The following is a 17605-nucleotide window of genomic DNA, read 5'->3' on the forward strand; positions in this document are numbered from 1 at the left end:
ACCAGCAAAGCGGTAAAACAATGAGTAATTCTCGATCCTCGGTGCGCAATCAGAGGGATACGTACTATGCCATGCAAAAAAACATAACGAACGATCTCCAGCCGGCCATACACAGAGAGAAATATAACAAGACGGGCGGGAAACCGTGGTACACCCGGAAGTGGAGTCATTCTCGAAGATTCGGTCCGAGAATTATCCTGATTCCGGTTGTATCTTCGTTTCCTCTTCACCCTTTTTATGCAGAGTATCAAATTGAAAGATGTTACGGAGGCAACGTCTCGAGAACTATAGAAATTTTAGTTACGTTGTATGAGAAAGAGATTATTTTCTTTTCTACGGTTCTCGAGGCGTTGATCCTGTAACAGTTTTAATCTTATACCATGCATAGGCAAGCATGTCTCCAAAACGAGGGACACTGGCTTGTCTTTGGATAAGAAACGCGATCTGTGAGACGCGAAAATATCTTCGTACATCTTTTAAAATCTGCCAAGTAGCGTCTGACAGTAAGTTAAAGAAGGAAACGTCCGTCAATGACCCAGATCGCTCAGCTATTTGGGAAGCAGTTCTTTCTCGATTCTTCGTGCTGCGAATTACTCTTGCAGTCTTCGACTTTCAATCGCGATTCAAAAGTGTCCGTATTTTTGTCAGATTCGAAACGAAGGAGTGCCGTTTCAAATTTAACTACAAGAGTCTCGATAGAAGATCATAAATTTCGTAGATCGATTATCCCACTCGAACAACACGAATCGAATGGCAAACTGTTTTACGTCACGGTGAACAGTTTTCCATCGATGAGCGATAGAAAATGATTTGCAACCTCGAACCATACCGCACATTTTGCTTCGTATCCGAGTAATTTAAAGATACTCCCAACGTCATCCCCTAAGCCATCGAATTTCTACTCCGCATCAAGCCAGCGTCCTCTACGTCGAAGACACTTCCGTACAAGTGCACGTGTGTACACGTACAACGTAAGTACAAATATACATAAATATGCGTAACATGTACATATACGCAGAACGTGGCAAGGCAGATGGTGCGACCTGGCGAAAGATGAATTCGCATGAAAAAAGAAACCGAGAAAAGAAAGGAATTTTCTTATAACCAGCTTACCGGTCAAGAAAATTGAATTTAAAGATTCTGTTAGCGTACGCGCTCGCTTGACTATCCTCAAGCCTTACGTTCTCGCCAACAAACGATGTCAGACTTTCGATAGCGCTGAGATCGCTCGTTAAAGAATCGTCTTCGTTCAAGGTCACCTATTCCTCCAACTCTCGCAGCGAAGCTTAAAGATAGTCAAGGATGCGCGTACCATGCGAATCTTTAAATTCAATTTTCCCACGTACCCAAGCCAGTTACAAGGAAACCATCGTTCCGTGTTTCCAGTTTATTTTTACAGCCGTGTTACTACCTTCCGCCTTGTCGCGGCATTCGCCTCTACTCGGCCAGTATCCTGTGTACGCGGTACATAAAGATCTAGAGACGAGATGGAACTAGACGGAGGGACTCACGCGACAAGCTCGCCGAAGAACCTGATCTTCCTGTGGCAGGTGTCGAGTAGGGAAAGACGCGAGGAGACGGTCGAGCTGCTGGCGGCGGCGCCGTGGTGGACAGGCGTCGGTGGCGCCGACAGTGTCGAGGACGTCGAGGCGGAAGAGTCCTGGAGAACGACGCGCGCAGGCGAGCGCAGCATCGTCGTCGTCGTGATCGTCGTGGTAGATGACGATCTCTTCGGCGCCCCGTCCTCGTGACCGAGGATCTTTTCACGTACGCTGGGTATGCACCAAATCTTGTTCGGTTCTCATCGAACACCGGCTGCGACACCAACTATCGCCTGGTGTTCACCGTCCGCTCGATATGCCAACGATCCTCGAGTTCAAACCTCGACTCCTGTGTCCTTTTATCTCGACGATATACGACGACGAACGTTTTTCGACCTTCTCGCCAAGTGTCAGCCTGTTTCTTAACGCATTTCTAGTGTCTGTTCGTTTAGCAGGAGGTATTCACGGTTCGCAGTAGTCGCATTGGTGGTAGATCCCTCTGTTCCGTGCGGAAACATGGTTGGCACCACTGTCGATCCAAGATCAACGGGATTCTGGGAACGGAGACGCGTGCCAAGTTCGTCTCGATTATCGCATTGAACTTGAGCCGCTCTTGATTCGAACTTTCTTTCTATCCCCCTCTGTTGCACAGTTCTGCGGTATTCTAAGGAACAAATCATTCGACGGCGTCTGGATCAACGATTCCCGCTCGCGACATTGACCGCTAAAATTTTAGCACACTTTAACGAGCTCTGAGAGGGTTTTTACGATTCTCTTTTCTATCGTATCTGTTGAAATCGTACGGTGTGCTCTGCGTACATACTTGAAAGAAAGAAGAAACGTTTCTACGCCGCAGACTCGCAGTTATGGAATGTTCTGAACGTAAGAGGACACTTTTGTCCGGGCTTTTATTGAAACCGACATGAGAAACGCAAAGCGATTCAAGAGAAGTGTTGCTTTTATTTTGCGTACTTTTGTTTGGAATTTCAATTTTCTTCGCTCGGCGTTACACGAAACGACACGCGTAAAGAGAAACGCGCAAAGGCTATCTCGAAGCGGAGTCGGAGAACAATTTCGAGCGTCTCTGACGTTAGAGGAAATCGGTCGAGAGAGTGCTCAAATGCGTAAGAAAATCAATGACACCGCCGTATCGATGCCGCGATGAAGGTCACTTTCAAGATTTCCCGTGAAGTAGCACTTTTAGCTAAAAATAGCGGTATTTTAAAATCAAATCATTAAAACGGACAAGTTTATTAACGTATTTGCGTCAATCTCGAGTCGCAATGGACGCTAATAAACTTGGAGGGAACGCAGCCAGTGGTCGTTCTTATATTCGTTTTAAAATAATTGTCCTTTTACAGCATTATAATATAATTGAAACTCGAGAGAATGTTGTGAGAAGTTAGAGTTAAAAAAGTTGGAATCACAGTTAATTATAATACGATTTCCGTTATAATGGCCTGTGCTTCGCCGGGAACTTTTATCAAGAACCTTGAAAAAATCCTCTTATTCCTCTCATAAATTGGAATTAACGTATAAAGAATACAAAGTTGGCATTTTTATGCGACCTAATATTTACGTCTATTTCCATAAATCCCCGAGAAATCCCTTTATCTCCTTCGCATCTCAGCCTGAACTTTTACGAGATACAGATTTCAGATTTTTCTTTTTTTTTTTTAATTCACACAAAATTCAATTAATCTACAATTAATATCTATCGAAGTTCTCCATAATTTTTCGTAAACTGTCACGTTGACGGTAAAAACGGTTCACCCATGACCCAATATCCGCTTCTCGAGCAAAAACCAGTACGCGCGAAGACCCTGGCGAGCTTGGTTCTCGCGAGTTGGCAGAAAATTTGAAAGCCAGCTGAAACAAATTCCGCGGGAGATATCTCCTCCGATCTCGCGCAGGACAACGTCCTCTGAAACGATCGTCGAGGCTAAAAATGCTTCGCGAAGACAAAAGAGCGAAGGTTGTTGGGCAGATGGAGGCGCGCGCGTCCCTTGGTTCGAAATCGAAACGGGCCAGGAGGACGATCGCGATTACGATTCCCTGGCCTCCTTCGCCCCCCCTTTCCCGTCGCGATCTCTCTTTCTCTGGGGTAGGAATGCGGTGGAATTTTTAGAATATGCGCTACTGGACCAACGCCAAAACGACCCGCGTGGTTTCGTCACGGATGCCTCCAAGATCACCGGAGGATCGTGACAAGTGTGTTTATACAGGCTGTTTCTAGGCTCGAAGGCATCGCCAACGAGTGTTACAGAAGCTAAGCTGTCGCCTTTTTCAAAATTACAAGAATTTTACCCTATACAAGCTTCAATTGTCAATTTATGCAAACGTCGATTCTCAAAAGTATCGCGATTAATCCTAGAAGCCTTGCTCATTATCGATAATTCCCTAACAAATAATACTAATTGATCTACACGATGAAACGTAGAAACCTGGGGATAGGATATCGAGTACTAAACACGCGTACATCCTTAGACACCAGCTACGCGATTAAAGCGATACCGTTCGTCACAGAGATAGGGAACGCAATAATTGTTTTATCGAGATTGTTTGATGACACTTGGACGCTTCGTTAGTCCGTACACACGGGGGTAATCAAATGCTCCGAGAGATAGATAGACGGGCCATCTAAAACGGCGCGTTCTGAGCTATTAGGCGAGCAAGACCGTCGCAATAAAACCACCCCTCGATAGAGTCGGAGCTTAACCCCGTACAGGGTGAACAATGCGGTTGCTTGTTGCCTATTCGCGATCATCCTCCCTACGTTCTGTTACGGACTTCTCGCGACAATTCATTTCGTCGACGCTTCCCTAATATTCTCGATTAATTGCGGTTATTCAACTGAATTATCACGCTCTTAGAACCAGTGGTATAATTATATCTTATCGCGAACAGCGTGTTCCGTATTTTCTGCGAAACTAGAACAGGCATTTCGACACAACTCATAGCGAATTGGACAAGATTCCGCGTTCTGACCAGTTTTAATTAAAACTGTATCACCGTGCCGATCAATTATGAGTTCTCAAGTCAAACGGTCGTTTATTTCCGCCCGTTTCGTCTGTGTAAATTCCAATCGATGAAAGCGTACTCACGGTCCAATAAACGACTAGTGACCCGATTGAATTAGTCATGAGAAAAATGATCATTCGCGGTCTTTACGCTTCTATCGAGTGAAAGATACGTGGCTGGAAGTATGACGCCTCTGGCCATCCGCGCGAGCAATGTTGGTTAACTTTTCATTAAGCTGGAACCTTGGCGCCGGATACACTTCTTCTCCCTCATCCAAAGAAAGAATCAATATTTTTCAAATTGATTGAAACGATCGTAAAACACTGAATCGTTTTCCCATGGAACTTTGATAAAACGAGGGTGGGAAAAGTTAATAACGCTGTATCGACAGTAAAATTCAGAGAAAGCCCGATACCGACGCAAAAAAAAATATCGCGAACCTTTAAATCCAATACACCTCGTGTATTTCTCTATTTTATTGCCGAATAATTCCAACAAAAATTCGAACCCATTAAAGGAGGCAATAACGTAACTCCATTGGACGCGATAAAGGAGTGCAATATCGAGACGGCACCAAGTAATAAAAAGATGACAAAAACCAGTGGAGAACTTGGGTACACACGGGTGCGGCGTCCGCGGTAATTTCTCACTGGAGAACCGGCGATATCAGATTGTAACAGTTCGACCTATTTTCGTAATTTTACACGTGTCCATAAATTCGACCCGATATTCACCGGATTCTACGCGCATTCGAATTTCCCAGACAGCGTTTCGATATTACGTGCCTCGAATGTTGGCTCGTTCATCCGGTTGCACGCGGAAACGGATCAAGTTCGAGCGTTACAAGGTGCACACTTTTTCGTGGCGTCCAATTGGAACTGAATTAGAACGTTCGATAAATTTCGATGGTCCACCTTTGATATACCTGTTACGCGCGGAGAACTAATTTCATCGAGAACAAAGTTTCGAGGGGACATCTCACACGGCTCGTCTCGACATTTGTTTTTAAAACACGGAGCAACGTCGAAACGTGAAGTCTCGAATCGAACTCGAGGTAGCGGAATTGCAAGAGAAGCATATTCTCGGAGAGGCACCGTTCTCAGAGCATCGAAATAATTCGCTTTCGTGATTCGGTAGCCACGGCACGAACGTTCTCCCGAACTTCCGGGAATTTATCAACTCCTTACGCCAGTGGATATATACGACTCGCTATAGAAACGGTGTTCCAAGACTAGATATCATCCTTGGCTGAACCGAGCGGCAGAAAACTCGACTAATCAGTCGAGCGTCGCGTGCGCGTAAACCTTCGCTTTAAACCCGTAACCAGTCCACTTTTCCTTTGCTACCAAATATTAAATGCATCGTCGAGGTTTCACGCGTGAACTCGACAGTATTCGTAAATGTCATTACTTTATTACAGCCGCGTATAGTTTGAACTTCTATCGGTAGATAATTAACCGGGGGAATTAAAAATGGTAAGAAAGTGGAGCGCGTCAAAGACATCTGTGTTCTTTGATAAAATCCTGGTTCCTCTGCGAGTAGTACATTAACCTAATTGCAAGGAGCTGATACCGAACGAGCGGAACGTACAAGTTAAACTGAGACAATGACTCTCTCATTGGAAGACTCTTTTGTCCCGTCTATGTTTTAAATTCGCCATCCGTAACGCGAACAATACTCAAGATACGCGACAGTGGTATGCTTATTTGCCGTGTCTCTCTCTTCCGTATCGCTTTCGATGCGATCGTTCCAAGTGTTTGCATAAAATGCGAGCAATAGTTGTAACCCATTCGCCGCGTTAATATCTCCAGCACAAGTGAATTTCTATCGGCTCGAATTGAATCGTCATTGAATGGTCAGACGGTTGGATAAACGCGTTCGTGCCAGACATAATTATTTAGTCAGAATATCGTTCGATGTTGCTGTCCATCGATTGATAAGATTAAAGTGCTCGAAAACAACACTCCAGTGAATAATAAACGTCTCTTCGTCGAATTACAAAGCGTATATCGTACGGTTGATAAGGAGATGAAATAAATCAAACAAATCTTCGACGTTTGTTAAATTCAACACCTAGTATTAATGCAATGCGATAATATTTATTGGCTGTCTATGAAAAATGATGAATACGGAATTTATTTGATCGTTCGGGACACGTGTACTTGATAAACCCGTAAATAATTAAAATTCGCGATATCTGTACCAATCTGGAGTATGAAATTGAATATTCAATCAAGTATTGAACGTACATATACTAGCAGCACTGAATACAGGAAAATTAATACATTATACATAACCAGCTAATTGAAAGAAAATTTTCACTTTACGAGCGATTGGAAAAACACCGATGAATTACATTTCTAGTCTAATGGAAATAGTCGACAGCCTCTTAGATGCGTGGCAATATACACAAACTTCGATCATCCATCGCGATCCCATTCTGATACCCATCGGACAAGAGAACACCTTTTTCAACTTCGTCCGTGCGTAACAATAACTGAATATGTAAATTATGCGCATATCGCGTAGATATTTTACATCTGATCGACAAATGACAATTCTATTTACGGCTCGAGCCGACACCAATTACTTCGATTAAAAAGTAAGATTAAATCGTGTCCATCAAGGCAACCAATAACGATCATATTTGCAAGAAATACCGTGCAAGAACAGCGAATCGGATGGTAAATAGACGAACGGATGAAATGTATAAGTTAAACGTGAAAAGTGTAATAGTAGGTCTGTTAAACGCATGAACATAGAAACAGGCGGGTGTTCATTTATGTGAATACATTTACGCAGAACACGGCTGTACGGAGTTGCGAAAAACAAGATCTTGTCTCTGTTACTCCATATTCATATTATTCCTTGCGACTGTTTTAACGCGTGTCGTTTAAAAAACAGCTTGTTTTACGCATTAACCGGCACCGTGATGTGCAGAACGGTTCAATTTCACCGAGAGCCGAGACAGAGAATTTACATAACGAAGGGGGGAAAAGCGATAGGACACGTCTTACGACGATAATTCGATGAAGGGTATTAAAGATGTAACGGGCGCGTGGTAAACAAGGTTTTTCGAACATTTTATAAATTAAATCATGGCTGCTTACGTCAGTAAGTAAGCTCCTTGCTCTTTCACGACTTCTGATAGAAGGTGTTCAGGAGCTACGCTCGTAATATCTCCAATAATTTCACGCGTTAAATTCAGATTTCAATTATTTCAAGTCCCCATCGTTTCATTGACTTATAAACGAAGAAAAAGTTGCTATCGTCCGAAAAATATTCGGACACGTAAATGAGACAGACGAGGAAGGAAGAAGGCGGCAGCTTTGTAGCCATAAATCGCAAGCCGCCGATCGAAATTTATGCTCGACCGAGCGTCTAATTAACGTGACGTCATCGAGGCAAGGGTGACGGATAATAAACGTACGTGACTGGTGTCAAGAACGCGAACCAGGGTACCGCGGTCCTTTCGCGGGACTGAAAAAACTCTCCAACATCAAAGCTCGCTGCGAGAGCATCGTCTCTCAGCCTTCTAACGTCAGGAATTATCAATAGTTCCGGAACTATGAAAGTCGTGCGTATTGAAAGAAGAAAAAAAAAGAAAAACGGAAGGTGGAGGGTGGACCCGTTCAACGACTCGACAACGAACGTGAAAGTTGTGCATCCGAGTACGAAGTAGAACGTACCACGAGTTTTGGCTGGCCAAGGCCACTCTTTCCCTCTCCCAGGACTGTTCAGTTCGTACACGGTGCAGAGTTTATTTGGTCTGGCACGTATCTCGACTTTTTTCGAGCCTACGGTCGAAGAATTGAGCTGTGGAGTACGAAGGTGGAAGTAAAAAACAAGAGCGCGACTGCGTGTGGATTTATGGTCGAGGGATGTTGATACGTCGCGGGTTTAAAAGAGAGTTACCCGTGACGGTGGAGAATTAGTCCGTGGCGATCGGTTAGTAAACTTCGAAACGAGTACACCGATGAATAATGCTCTGGAAGATAACCAGCCGGAGAGAAGTTATCGGCCGAGCACTTTGGTGACTCACTGCCAAATGGCAGAACCGCTGCTCGACGACGAAATTAACATTCATGACCTTCGTTTCTCCCTAAGTGCCTTCTGTATTTCGCTATCGAAAATATTTGAAAATATTCTCCTTCGATTACGTTTCGTTTCGACGAACGGCGTTCCGCTTCTACACTTTAAATAGTTGTTTGAAGATAAACGTTGATAACGAAGTTGAAGTAAGAAGAAATAAGTAATCGTATCGCGGGCATTTAAACGCGCCGATGGAATCGGATGGAAACGAAACTCGAGACGGCGATAGAACAATTTGACGAATGTTCAGTCGATTAGCAAATCCAAAGGTATGATATATCAATCACCGCACATGCGTATGCATGAACGCGTCTGCGATTCTGACCTTAGAGCATTGATATTCGTTTTCCACGCTTTAAATCGAGGACATGCGACGACTGAGAAATGAGCCGTGAGCAGCCACCAACAGCGACAGTGATGTAAGTCAATTTCGATCGGACCGACGACGCCGTGCGCGCGCGTAAAAACAAATTAAATTAGTCCATCTTCGAGGCGGTGTCGTCTAGACTAGACTAACGAGCCACGATACGATCAACGGTGTATTCCACAGGTCCCTCTCTCCCGAGATAAAACAAAAAAAGCTTCGTCACTTTTGCAAGTATCGATTCCGTGAATCGTTCCCATTGCTTAATCGCGAATTCAATTTCCGTTGCGATGGCCTACGTTTCGCATCGCGAGAGCCGATTTAACTAAGGCGAGAAAAAAGAGAACACGATGAACAATTACAGCGTTGACCTATCCCACGCGACGACACGGCTGAAAAACAAATGACAATGAATCATCGTTCTCTCCAAGCAGTCAGTTTTAGTCTAGACTATGAATCTATTGTCATTTTTATAGTTTTTAATCGATCGTAGATATCATCCAGCGATTGGTATAAATCCACAGTGATACGTTCACATTGGCAAGAAAAAAAATTTCCATTGAAAGAAGAAATGTAACGTTACAACAATAAAGCTAATGTAATGTACAGTTTCACGTTCGCTTATTAAACGCGAGTCCATAATAAATCGCACCGCTGTACACCTCCACCCATATTTCCATTAAAATCGAGCTGTCATTCCCGATAACTTACATAACACCGCAGAGAGACCCAGCTCCGCTCAGCCTCGAAAGCCCAACGTCGAAAGTTGATCTCGCGCAGAGAAGAGCACGGCGATGCACACAATTTATCTATGCAAACGTTAGAGCGGTATCAGCGAGCGCACACGTCACACGTTACAATCGAATAAGCTCCAATAAATCAGCTCTACCGTGGCGTTCTTCACCCTTAACCCTTTCGTGGTTTAATACGAGGGGGACTCGGGTGCGGAGCGAGCTCGATTACTTCTGCTAGAGGAACTTTGAACACCGATGTATTCTAGAACAAGCGAAACGAGATAAAAATCCTGAATAACGCGAAACTGTGCTGGGAGCTTCGGTCTCGACGAAAAAGGGACGTAAAATTCAGTGCTTACGCGTGCAGTGACGCCTGGCGAACCTCAATATGGACGCGCTGCAACCCGCGTTGCACTCGGGGGTGGCTTATGGGTTCCTATGATCGCTGCACACGTACCCTGCGGTACTCGAAGCCGTTTTCCTCGCAAACGAAGCATCGAACGAGCTTTTGTCGTTCTTGTTCTTCGTCTCGTTTTAGCTTCTGGTATCGCGTATGAAAATTTCCAGCAGATGTGGTCGAGCACCCGGTGCTTCTCGTTCTATCGCGCCGCGATAGGTGCAACAATCTCACCCACGAGCCCCGTCGCAGTGATATCGAGAAAAATCGATATTCGTACGCGCAACTAATTTTCACCGTACGATTCTCGTGGACAGCCTGCGATTTTCTAGGCGTGGAAGACGGGCGAAACTTTCTCCGCGCTATGAACGATGTTCAACGAGTGTCCAGGTGAACGTCGAAGTGAACGAGCGGTTAGTCGGGAGTGCTACTTCTCCTTGAGCTTTTTTTACGGCCCCCAGGCGTGTCCTGGTTCGGGGCAAGCCTGTACATCACGAATCGAACAAAAGGTGTTGGTAATCGCCGGTGCGTAACGGATAGACGTATAAATCGAGCCGATGATTGCGAAACAGGATCGTCGAAAATTATCGATTAGACGACTATACGTTATTCCATTCAAACGGTGGTGAAATACTTTCGATACTCCCTGCTACATCGTTTTCAAATGAAATTTATAAAAAAAGAAACACTCAGAACCACACAGAATTATCTTTCGAGCTGGTATAAAGTGGACCATCCATGTAACGCGAAATTCATTACTTCTCGTCGCATTTATAGTTGTAGGCTGTCGTGAATTTGTGCTAGTATTGTCGATAAAATTGTACATTCGGACCGTGAACTTAAAGGCAATTGAAACGGAAGGGTACGTAAGGCGTCGTAGTTTTAAAAAGTGATTTCATTCTTAACAATGTCCGCCAGGTGAAAGAGAGCTGGAGCCCCGACGAAATTCGATTCCCAGTTAAGAATGCCATGGCGCAGAACTTCTCTCGCATCCCTTTTCCACGAAATTACGAGGGAAATTGCTCCGCAGCGCTCGACTCGATGTCTGCTCAAACAACGTTTTGTGTCCAATCTTTTTTCCCCCAGTTCGCGCCTTAAACCGACGTTCTTCGACGATACGCCATTACAAGAAAGCGCGATAAGCGTAATAACAACTGGCTCTCGAACTATGAATCGTTATTCATTTCGTACGCAGCGAATCGAACATTTCGAACGATGAAAATCGAAAATGGTAGGTTAAAAGATAAGACGAAAGTACGAAGCAAAATTTTTTCGTTTCTGGCCTCGTCTCGTCGTCGAATGGACACTGTCTTCCTCCATTACCGACGCTGGATGAGGGCAAAGGAAAGAGAGGTTGAGAGCTTCCGTCTTTCCTAATATGGTAAAATGTAACGTGGTCGAGATTAACACCCGCTGCCTCTGTTCCTCTCTGTGATCCTTTAATTTCGTCGAGTAAAGTAAAAAAAAGACTAATTTCGTCTCAGACTGCGACAGTCCAGCGTTGGACACGTAAAAGGTTAACGCGTTAACCGTTTATTTACTGACAAGACTTATAAGTCCAGTCAGTTTTACTGCGGCGCTGTTAAAAATTCAAACGCTTCGGGACCCAAGGGCTGGTAAAAGAGTCGTGAACACGAATATTCCACAAATAATAGCGAGAAACTACCGAGGTAACTCGCGAATAGTTACAATCTAGAGATTTACTGAATCAAACAACGAAATTTATCGCTGGAAAATTCCGTGCGAGCAATGGCAGCCCGTTGTTGCACGAGGAAGCGTAAACCTTCTCCGCTGTAACAATTACGATTACACGGGTAAATAACGCGAAACACCGGAACGTCGTAACTAAACACTGGAGGAACGAGCCGAAATTTGGGAGCTGGGCTCGTCACGTCCCTCAAGAGGTTAGGCAAGATTAACGCGCGCGGAATGTTTGCGAAACGCGTCCCAGCGCAAGAAACAGCGGGGCACGCCCCGACGACTTCACGTTCGCGCTGAACTATGGCGTTGCAGTGTACCGTGACGGAAAAAAAATACCTGATTTTGCTCTCGCAAACATTTGCATCTGCAAATGTGCATCTCTCGCGAGGAACTCTTAGCAGAACTAAGTTCAACTTTCAACGTCTGTATCAGGATGGCAAAGAAGAAGAGTAAAAAAGAAAACGCGACGCGGGAGTTGTCAGTTTTCGATATATTCCGTTGGACTGGTACGAACGCGTTTATTGGACGTTCGTATCACGACGCGAAGAGGAAATGGTAAATATTTTCCGTAACATCTCGAGGTATCGATTCGACTAATATATTTCATCCTGAGAAGTATCCTTTTCTATGCGCAAGTATGAGAATCATCTTTTTTAAATTACTGTGAAATATTATCGAATAGACGTTGAAAGAGGTGAGAATAATTTGTTGCGGATTAACCATCGCGAGCAAGATTAGTCTGGTGGGACTATTTTTGAGCATTCCATCCTTGACATCGAGGATCCAATACCAACTCCAGCGACTAAATTCGCTGTTAATCGGCCATACGATCAACAGGACCGATTGTACGTGCCATTCAAAATGGTCAAACCCGACGATTCTTAATCTTCCAGATAGCGATCGCTGTTCTGTGACCTATTCTACGATCTCGACATCGGGTAGTTCGCTCAACCACCTCGCAGCCCCGCGAGAGGTTGCCTCGATCTTAGTCGGAAACTCGATCGACGATTAACTATAAACACTATCTAAATGGGCAATCTCGCGTCGATTCTTAACCTTCCAAGATAGAGAGGGCTATCGTTTCACGAGCAATCGATTTCAGCATCGATACGAGATCGGACGGGGCAATTAGTTGGGAACGATTTCGAATTTCTGTCGATCGGTCCAACATTTTTACTACTCGCGATGATTATGCGTCCACGTTCAAACAACTGAATAATAATTAGCTGTTATCGAACAGCGATTACGATGTTCTTGCACAGATTGCAGATAACAGTAAGGGCGAGCCGTGTTCGAGTGTACCTTACGGTGTTTCAGAAAGCATCGAATACCTCTTCGAAAGGTTACATTCGGCAAGACGAAAGAGGCAATGAAACTGAAAGTAAACGAGAAAAATATGCCACCGTAATCGGGCAAGAAACTCTTCTTAAATCAATACGCCTTGTATCGGCGGTCGATTTAAAAGTAACTGAAAATAGAATGACTAATGTCGCGTAATACTTCACGGCGCCCTCTGACAATTACAAGCAACTGTCCAGAGTGTAATTTATATAGCCATAAAATATTAATAGTTATTAACCCTGGAGTATAAACGAGGAGAATACAGGCCGCCTCGAGGGATCTGTCCTTCTCTCTAACTTCATAAATTTCCACTCGAGAGAAAACTGCACGTTTATATTCGTTCCAACTGAAAATGAATTATTCGCAGCATTTTAATGCCAGGCTAAATGTTAGCAGGAAGATACGGGATATACGTATATTTTATTTCTATTGCTAGGCGGGGGAGGATGGTACAATGCGTCCCAGGAGTACGCGAGTGTCACGAAAAATTGATACCATCGTCCCAGGGTTAAGTACAAAGCACTTTCCGTTCGGTGTCCCGGCGAGGACCGCCGCGACACCCAACAATCTTCGAGCAACTCGAACGGATCCAGCCCATTTGGACGTGTTTCAAGTAAAAAGAACCGGCGAGCCGATTGAATGAACGTCCAGTGACTGGCCGAGTGAATGAGTCGCATCGCGAACAGCTCCGATTGTTTCCACGTTCGAAAAATCTGTTGGTACCGACCGAGTACCACTTTTCGCCTTTCAAACGAGGGTACGTCGATTATACACTTGTTCTAGTTACTCGAAACTCCACCACCGCGTTTAAAATCGCGTTACCAGGAATGATTATCCCGGGTTTTTTACGTCTGGGAAACGTAGAAACGTGTGCGTAAAAATTCTAATTCATCTCGCGCAAATATCATTTGGATATCAATTTGCGTTTCATTTCGAAGTTTCCGTGTTTTCGGTGCGTCAACATTTGAACTTCACTGAAAATACTACATTTCACCGTGTTTATGTTTCAGCGTGTACAATGTTTCCTTTCGCCATCGAATGTGTAATACTTTTACAGCGGTGCTCCAGACGATATATTCACGTCGACTTATTTCTGATCGTGGTGAAGGTAAACATTGAAAATTCTAGAAAGATTGTCAATGCTCGTTTCTCTGCTAATAAGAAAGATAATGCTCGAAACTCGATTCTACCCTAAAAGGAGCTCTTCTCAGCCACGGTCACCTCTCATTGATCACACCACAGAATGAGCATCGCACGAGGGACTAGCGATTCTAAAATACGACGAGCTTAATTAACAAACAGAAGTCTAAATACGAACGATTCACTGTATATACGTTTCGAGCGCGGCTCTACTCGAAACGTTCTTCTTAACCTTAATCACCCTTGATCGATCACATAAAGCTTACACCGCACAAACATCGATGATCTTCGACCAGCGTGAAACTTAACAATTACTAGCTAGAACAAATCCAAAGTACGAACGACGCCTCGTACCGTGTCCGTTCACCGGTATCTCCCGTTTACCGATCAGCTGACATTCGAACCCGAGCCGAACCGACACGGTCGAGAGCTCGAACGCGACTGAAACGTCCAAGTCGTTGCGTTAACCAACCCCCTCCCTTGCGCTGCGTCGCGCGACGACGGTAGGCGCCGGGTGTGGGGTGGGGGCGAGCCGAAGAGGAGCGTCCAGAGCCACCGTCACCCGGAAATGACGGACAAAGAAGCGAGGAGAAAACCCAAGGGAATAATGGAGACCTCCCGTTCTCCCTCTTTTTTCATTAAACAATCGCTGATGGTGTTTGCCTATGGGGGAAAAAACACCGGGATGAAGTTTCGATGGATACGTTTCCACTTTGCGTTTCCCCGCATTTCTTCTTTTTTGCTTCTCCTACCAGCGATTTCGTTCGGTTCCGTTCCTGCGTCGCCACCAAAAGGAATAACTACGATCGCTTTCAACGCACGATCGTAAATAGATAGTTTGGACACGATACGTCCAATATAATTTCGAACGCGTTCGAGGTAATTAAGTATCGAGGTTAAACCAAGATTGATTCTGGACGGCTCTCTGAGATAGGGGATCGACGGTGGGTCTGAAAATCCGCGAAATGGGTCAGGGTCCGGTTCGGGAGATACTTAGATCGGATTAAATTTGATTTGCATCGAGTCCCGTCCGCGACACGGGAATGAAATTACGCAAGAATGATAAGTAACCCCGGTTGGGGAAACTGCACTGCCGCCCGCGCTCAAGTAGCGAAACCTGAATTGAATATTCCAGTTTAAGGTTTCGCTACATCTGAAAGGCGGTCCGTTATCAATCGTATCGTTACTACTCCGTATTCAGTTACGTATAAAAAATAGAGTGAATAAATTTTCTTTTATTCGACCAGAAAGAAAAAAGAATCTATCTAAAGCCGGCAGTGAACCCTCTTATAACATGATTAAGCAGGTCTACGTTACGTTGAAGCTATGTTAAGCCAAATTTGATAATGGGAGTAGTACAAGTTTATTAAGCCCTACATGGAGTTCGTGCCATAAGAACATTGATATTATAAGAGGATTACCGCAATCTATGCAGTGAGTTATAAAGGGGGTTGGATGCATATTATACTACAAACAACGCTAAATACTAGCAAGGTAAAAGAATAGCGTTCCAAGCATTCGAGAAATTGCAAACTTCACATGACTGCCACGATTAGTTCGTTTCAGCCACCGCTGAAAGGAATTCCCGCACGGAGGAATCCCCGGAACCGGTTAAAAGGACGTCGCATGAAAGTCTTCCACGGAGCCCTCTCTCGCCCCGAGTCGCAATGTCATCCAGTCGTTTCCGTGCCCTTTCGCCCTCCTAATCGCGACTAATCCTTTACATAAACTACCTTGCGGCGCCTTTATCTGGTTCCGCGGGGCGCGTCCACGCTAACCCAGGATCCAACCCAGACCTCGTTTTCTACCTCGATCCAAGCGTGACCCAGATTTTGTTTAGACCGAATCCCGACCTAATCCGTCGAGTTTTATCTTATCCTCAAGTTCACGCGCACCGATACCTTGTTCCGTCTAACGCGGACCCTTCCACACCACGCCCAATCGCGAGGCTCCTTCTATCTTCTCCAACTTTCACGAATATCCCATGTTCAAAACTTTTTGTATTAGCAACCACGGTTCTTCGTTGAAAAACAGTAACGTAATTGGGAGGACATATCGCTGAAACTTGGGAGGCGTTGTTGAACTTCTAGGAAGGTTGCGCGTTAACTCACATTACCAATTTCTCGGACGAGCCGAAAGAGAACCGTTCCCTTCTTCCGTCCGAACACTTTCGAAATGAAACTTATCCCACCGAGCTGTACAAGCATCCGTATCATCGGCGAGCCTCCGCGTCGGCTACGGAGGCGCTTCGATCCGCTTCAATCCGGCGCAATTATGCGCCGTGGCGACGATCACGTTCGAGCGGAATTACGACACCGACTATTATCGTTCCTCCGGCGTGCAGAATTACTGCACACCCCGTAGGTAGATGCACACGGCACAGTAGACGCGCGCCTCCGTTCCCTTTTGTACAACGACGACGACGACGAGGAGGACGATAGCGGCGGCTGCGGCAGGGATTGAGGGTGGTGGATGAGGAACGCCGTAGCGAGTTCGAGCGGACAACGAACGAGCGAGGAATACCGGTGACAGACGACAAAGCTACGTAGAATGGGTTATTGCAGCGACAAACAGGACAGAGCAGGTGACTGTCGAACCAACGAGGCACGATGGGCAAATATGAAGATAGGGGACGCGACGTGAACGACGCGGCAACTGGAACTGATTGAAACACCTCTCCGCGATTCCGTCTCTTACTTACGCAGTCCCTTTTCCCGTGTCTATCATTCTGGATTACTCTAGAACACGCTGCGAGTGAAACTTTGAGTCGAAAATTATCCTTTCTGCTGGTGCTGTATTTTCTCTCTTTCTCTCTCTCTCTCTCTCTCTCTCGAGAGAAAGAGAGAGAGAGAGAGAGAGAAGTGGCTACTTTTGAAACAGAGAATTTACTTTTGTCATCCATAGTTAGAAGAGAGAGATAGAATTTTTAAAATGGATAGCGAACCCGTAAAGAAGCACTCTGAACAATTTTACTGGGACACGGATGAGGAATCGAGTATAACTCGAAAGGTAGTTTTTCCAGGAATAACACGGTCGAAAGGAAACGACGTTTAGATCTATTTGCATTTGTACGCGAGCGAAGCTCGCAGACGGCATGGAAACGGCAAAATAATGGCGGCCCTTCGATGTCGGGCATAATAATCAGCACGGTCGAGCGGATCCTCTGACAGCAATTTGCATGCATTCGCCGAGCCGGTGCATCCACGGTATTGTATAATTTCGGCGAAGAAAGCAAAGCGCTTTAGCGACAATTAAATTCAAGCGGACGCGCGAG

The 17605-nt window shown here is 45.0% G+C and overlaps 1 protein-coding gene across 3 annotated transcripts in view; it reads right to left on the bottom strand.

Annotated features, from left to right (window-relative positions):
- Window positions 1–17605, bottom strand: part of Mob2 (MOB kinase activator 2) — a 146987-nt gene that overhangs the window by 104942 nt on the left and 24440 nt on the right. The window contains exon 1 of one of the 3 annotated variants that reach the window (XM_076892587.1): window positions 1512–1867. The exons of the other annotated variants lie outside the window; for them this stretch is intronic. Within the exon in view, the coding sequence (XP_076748702.1) occupies window positions 1512–1693 (182 nt within the window). The 5' untranslated portion in view covers window positions 1694–1867. Of the gene's footprint in view, window positions 1–1511; window positions 1868–17605 lie in introns of those variants that run through there. 3 annotated transcript variants of the gene reach the window in all.

Source organism: Xylocopa sonorina, chromosome 3 (genome assembly GCF_050948175.1).
Source record: "Xylocopa sonorina isolate GNS202 chromosome 3, iyXylSono1_principal, whole genome shotgun sequence".
Classification (NCBI taxonomy): Eukaryota; Metazoa; Arthropoda; class Insecta; order Hymenoptera; family Apidae; genus Xylocopa; species Xylocopa sonorina.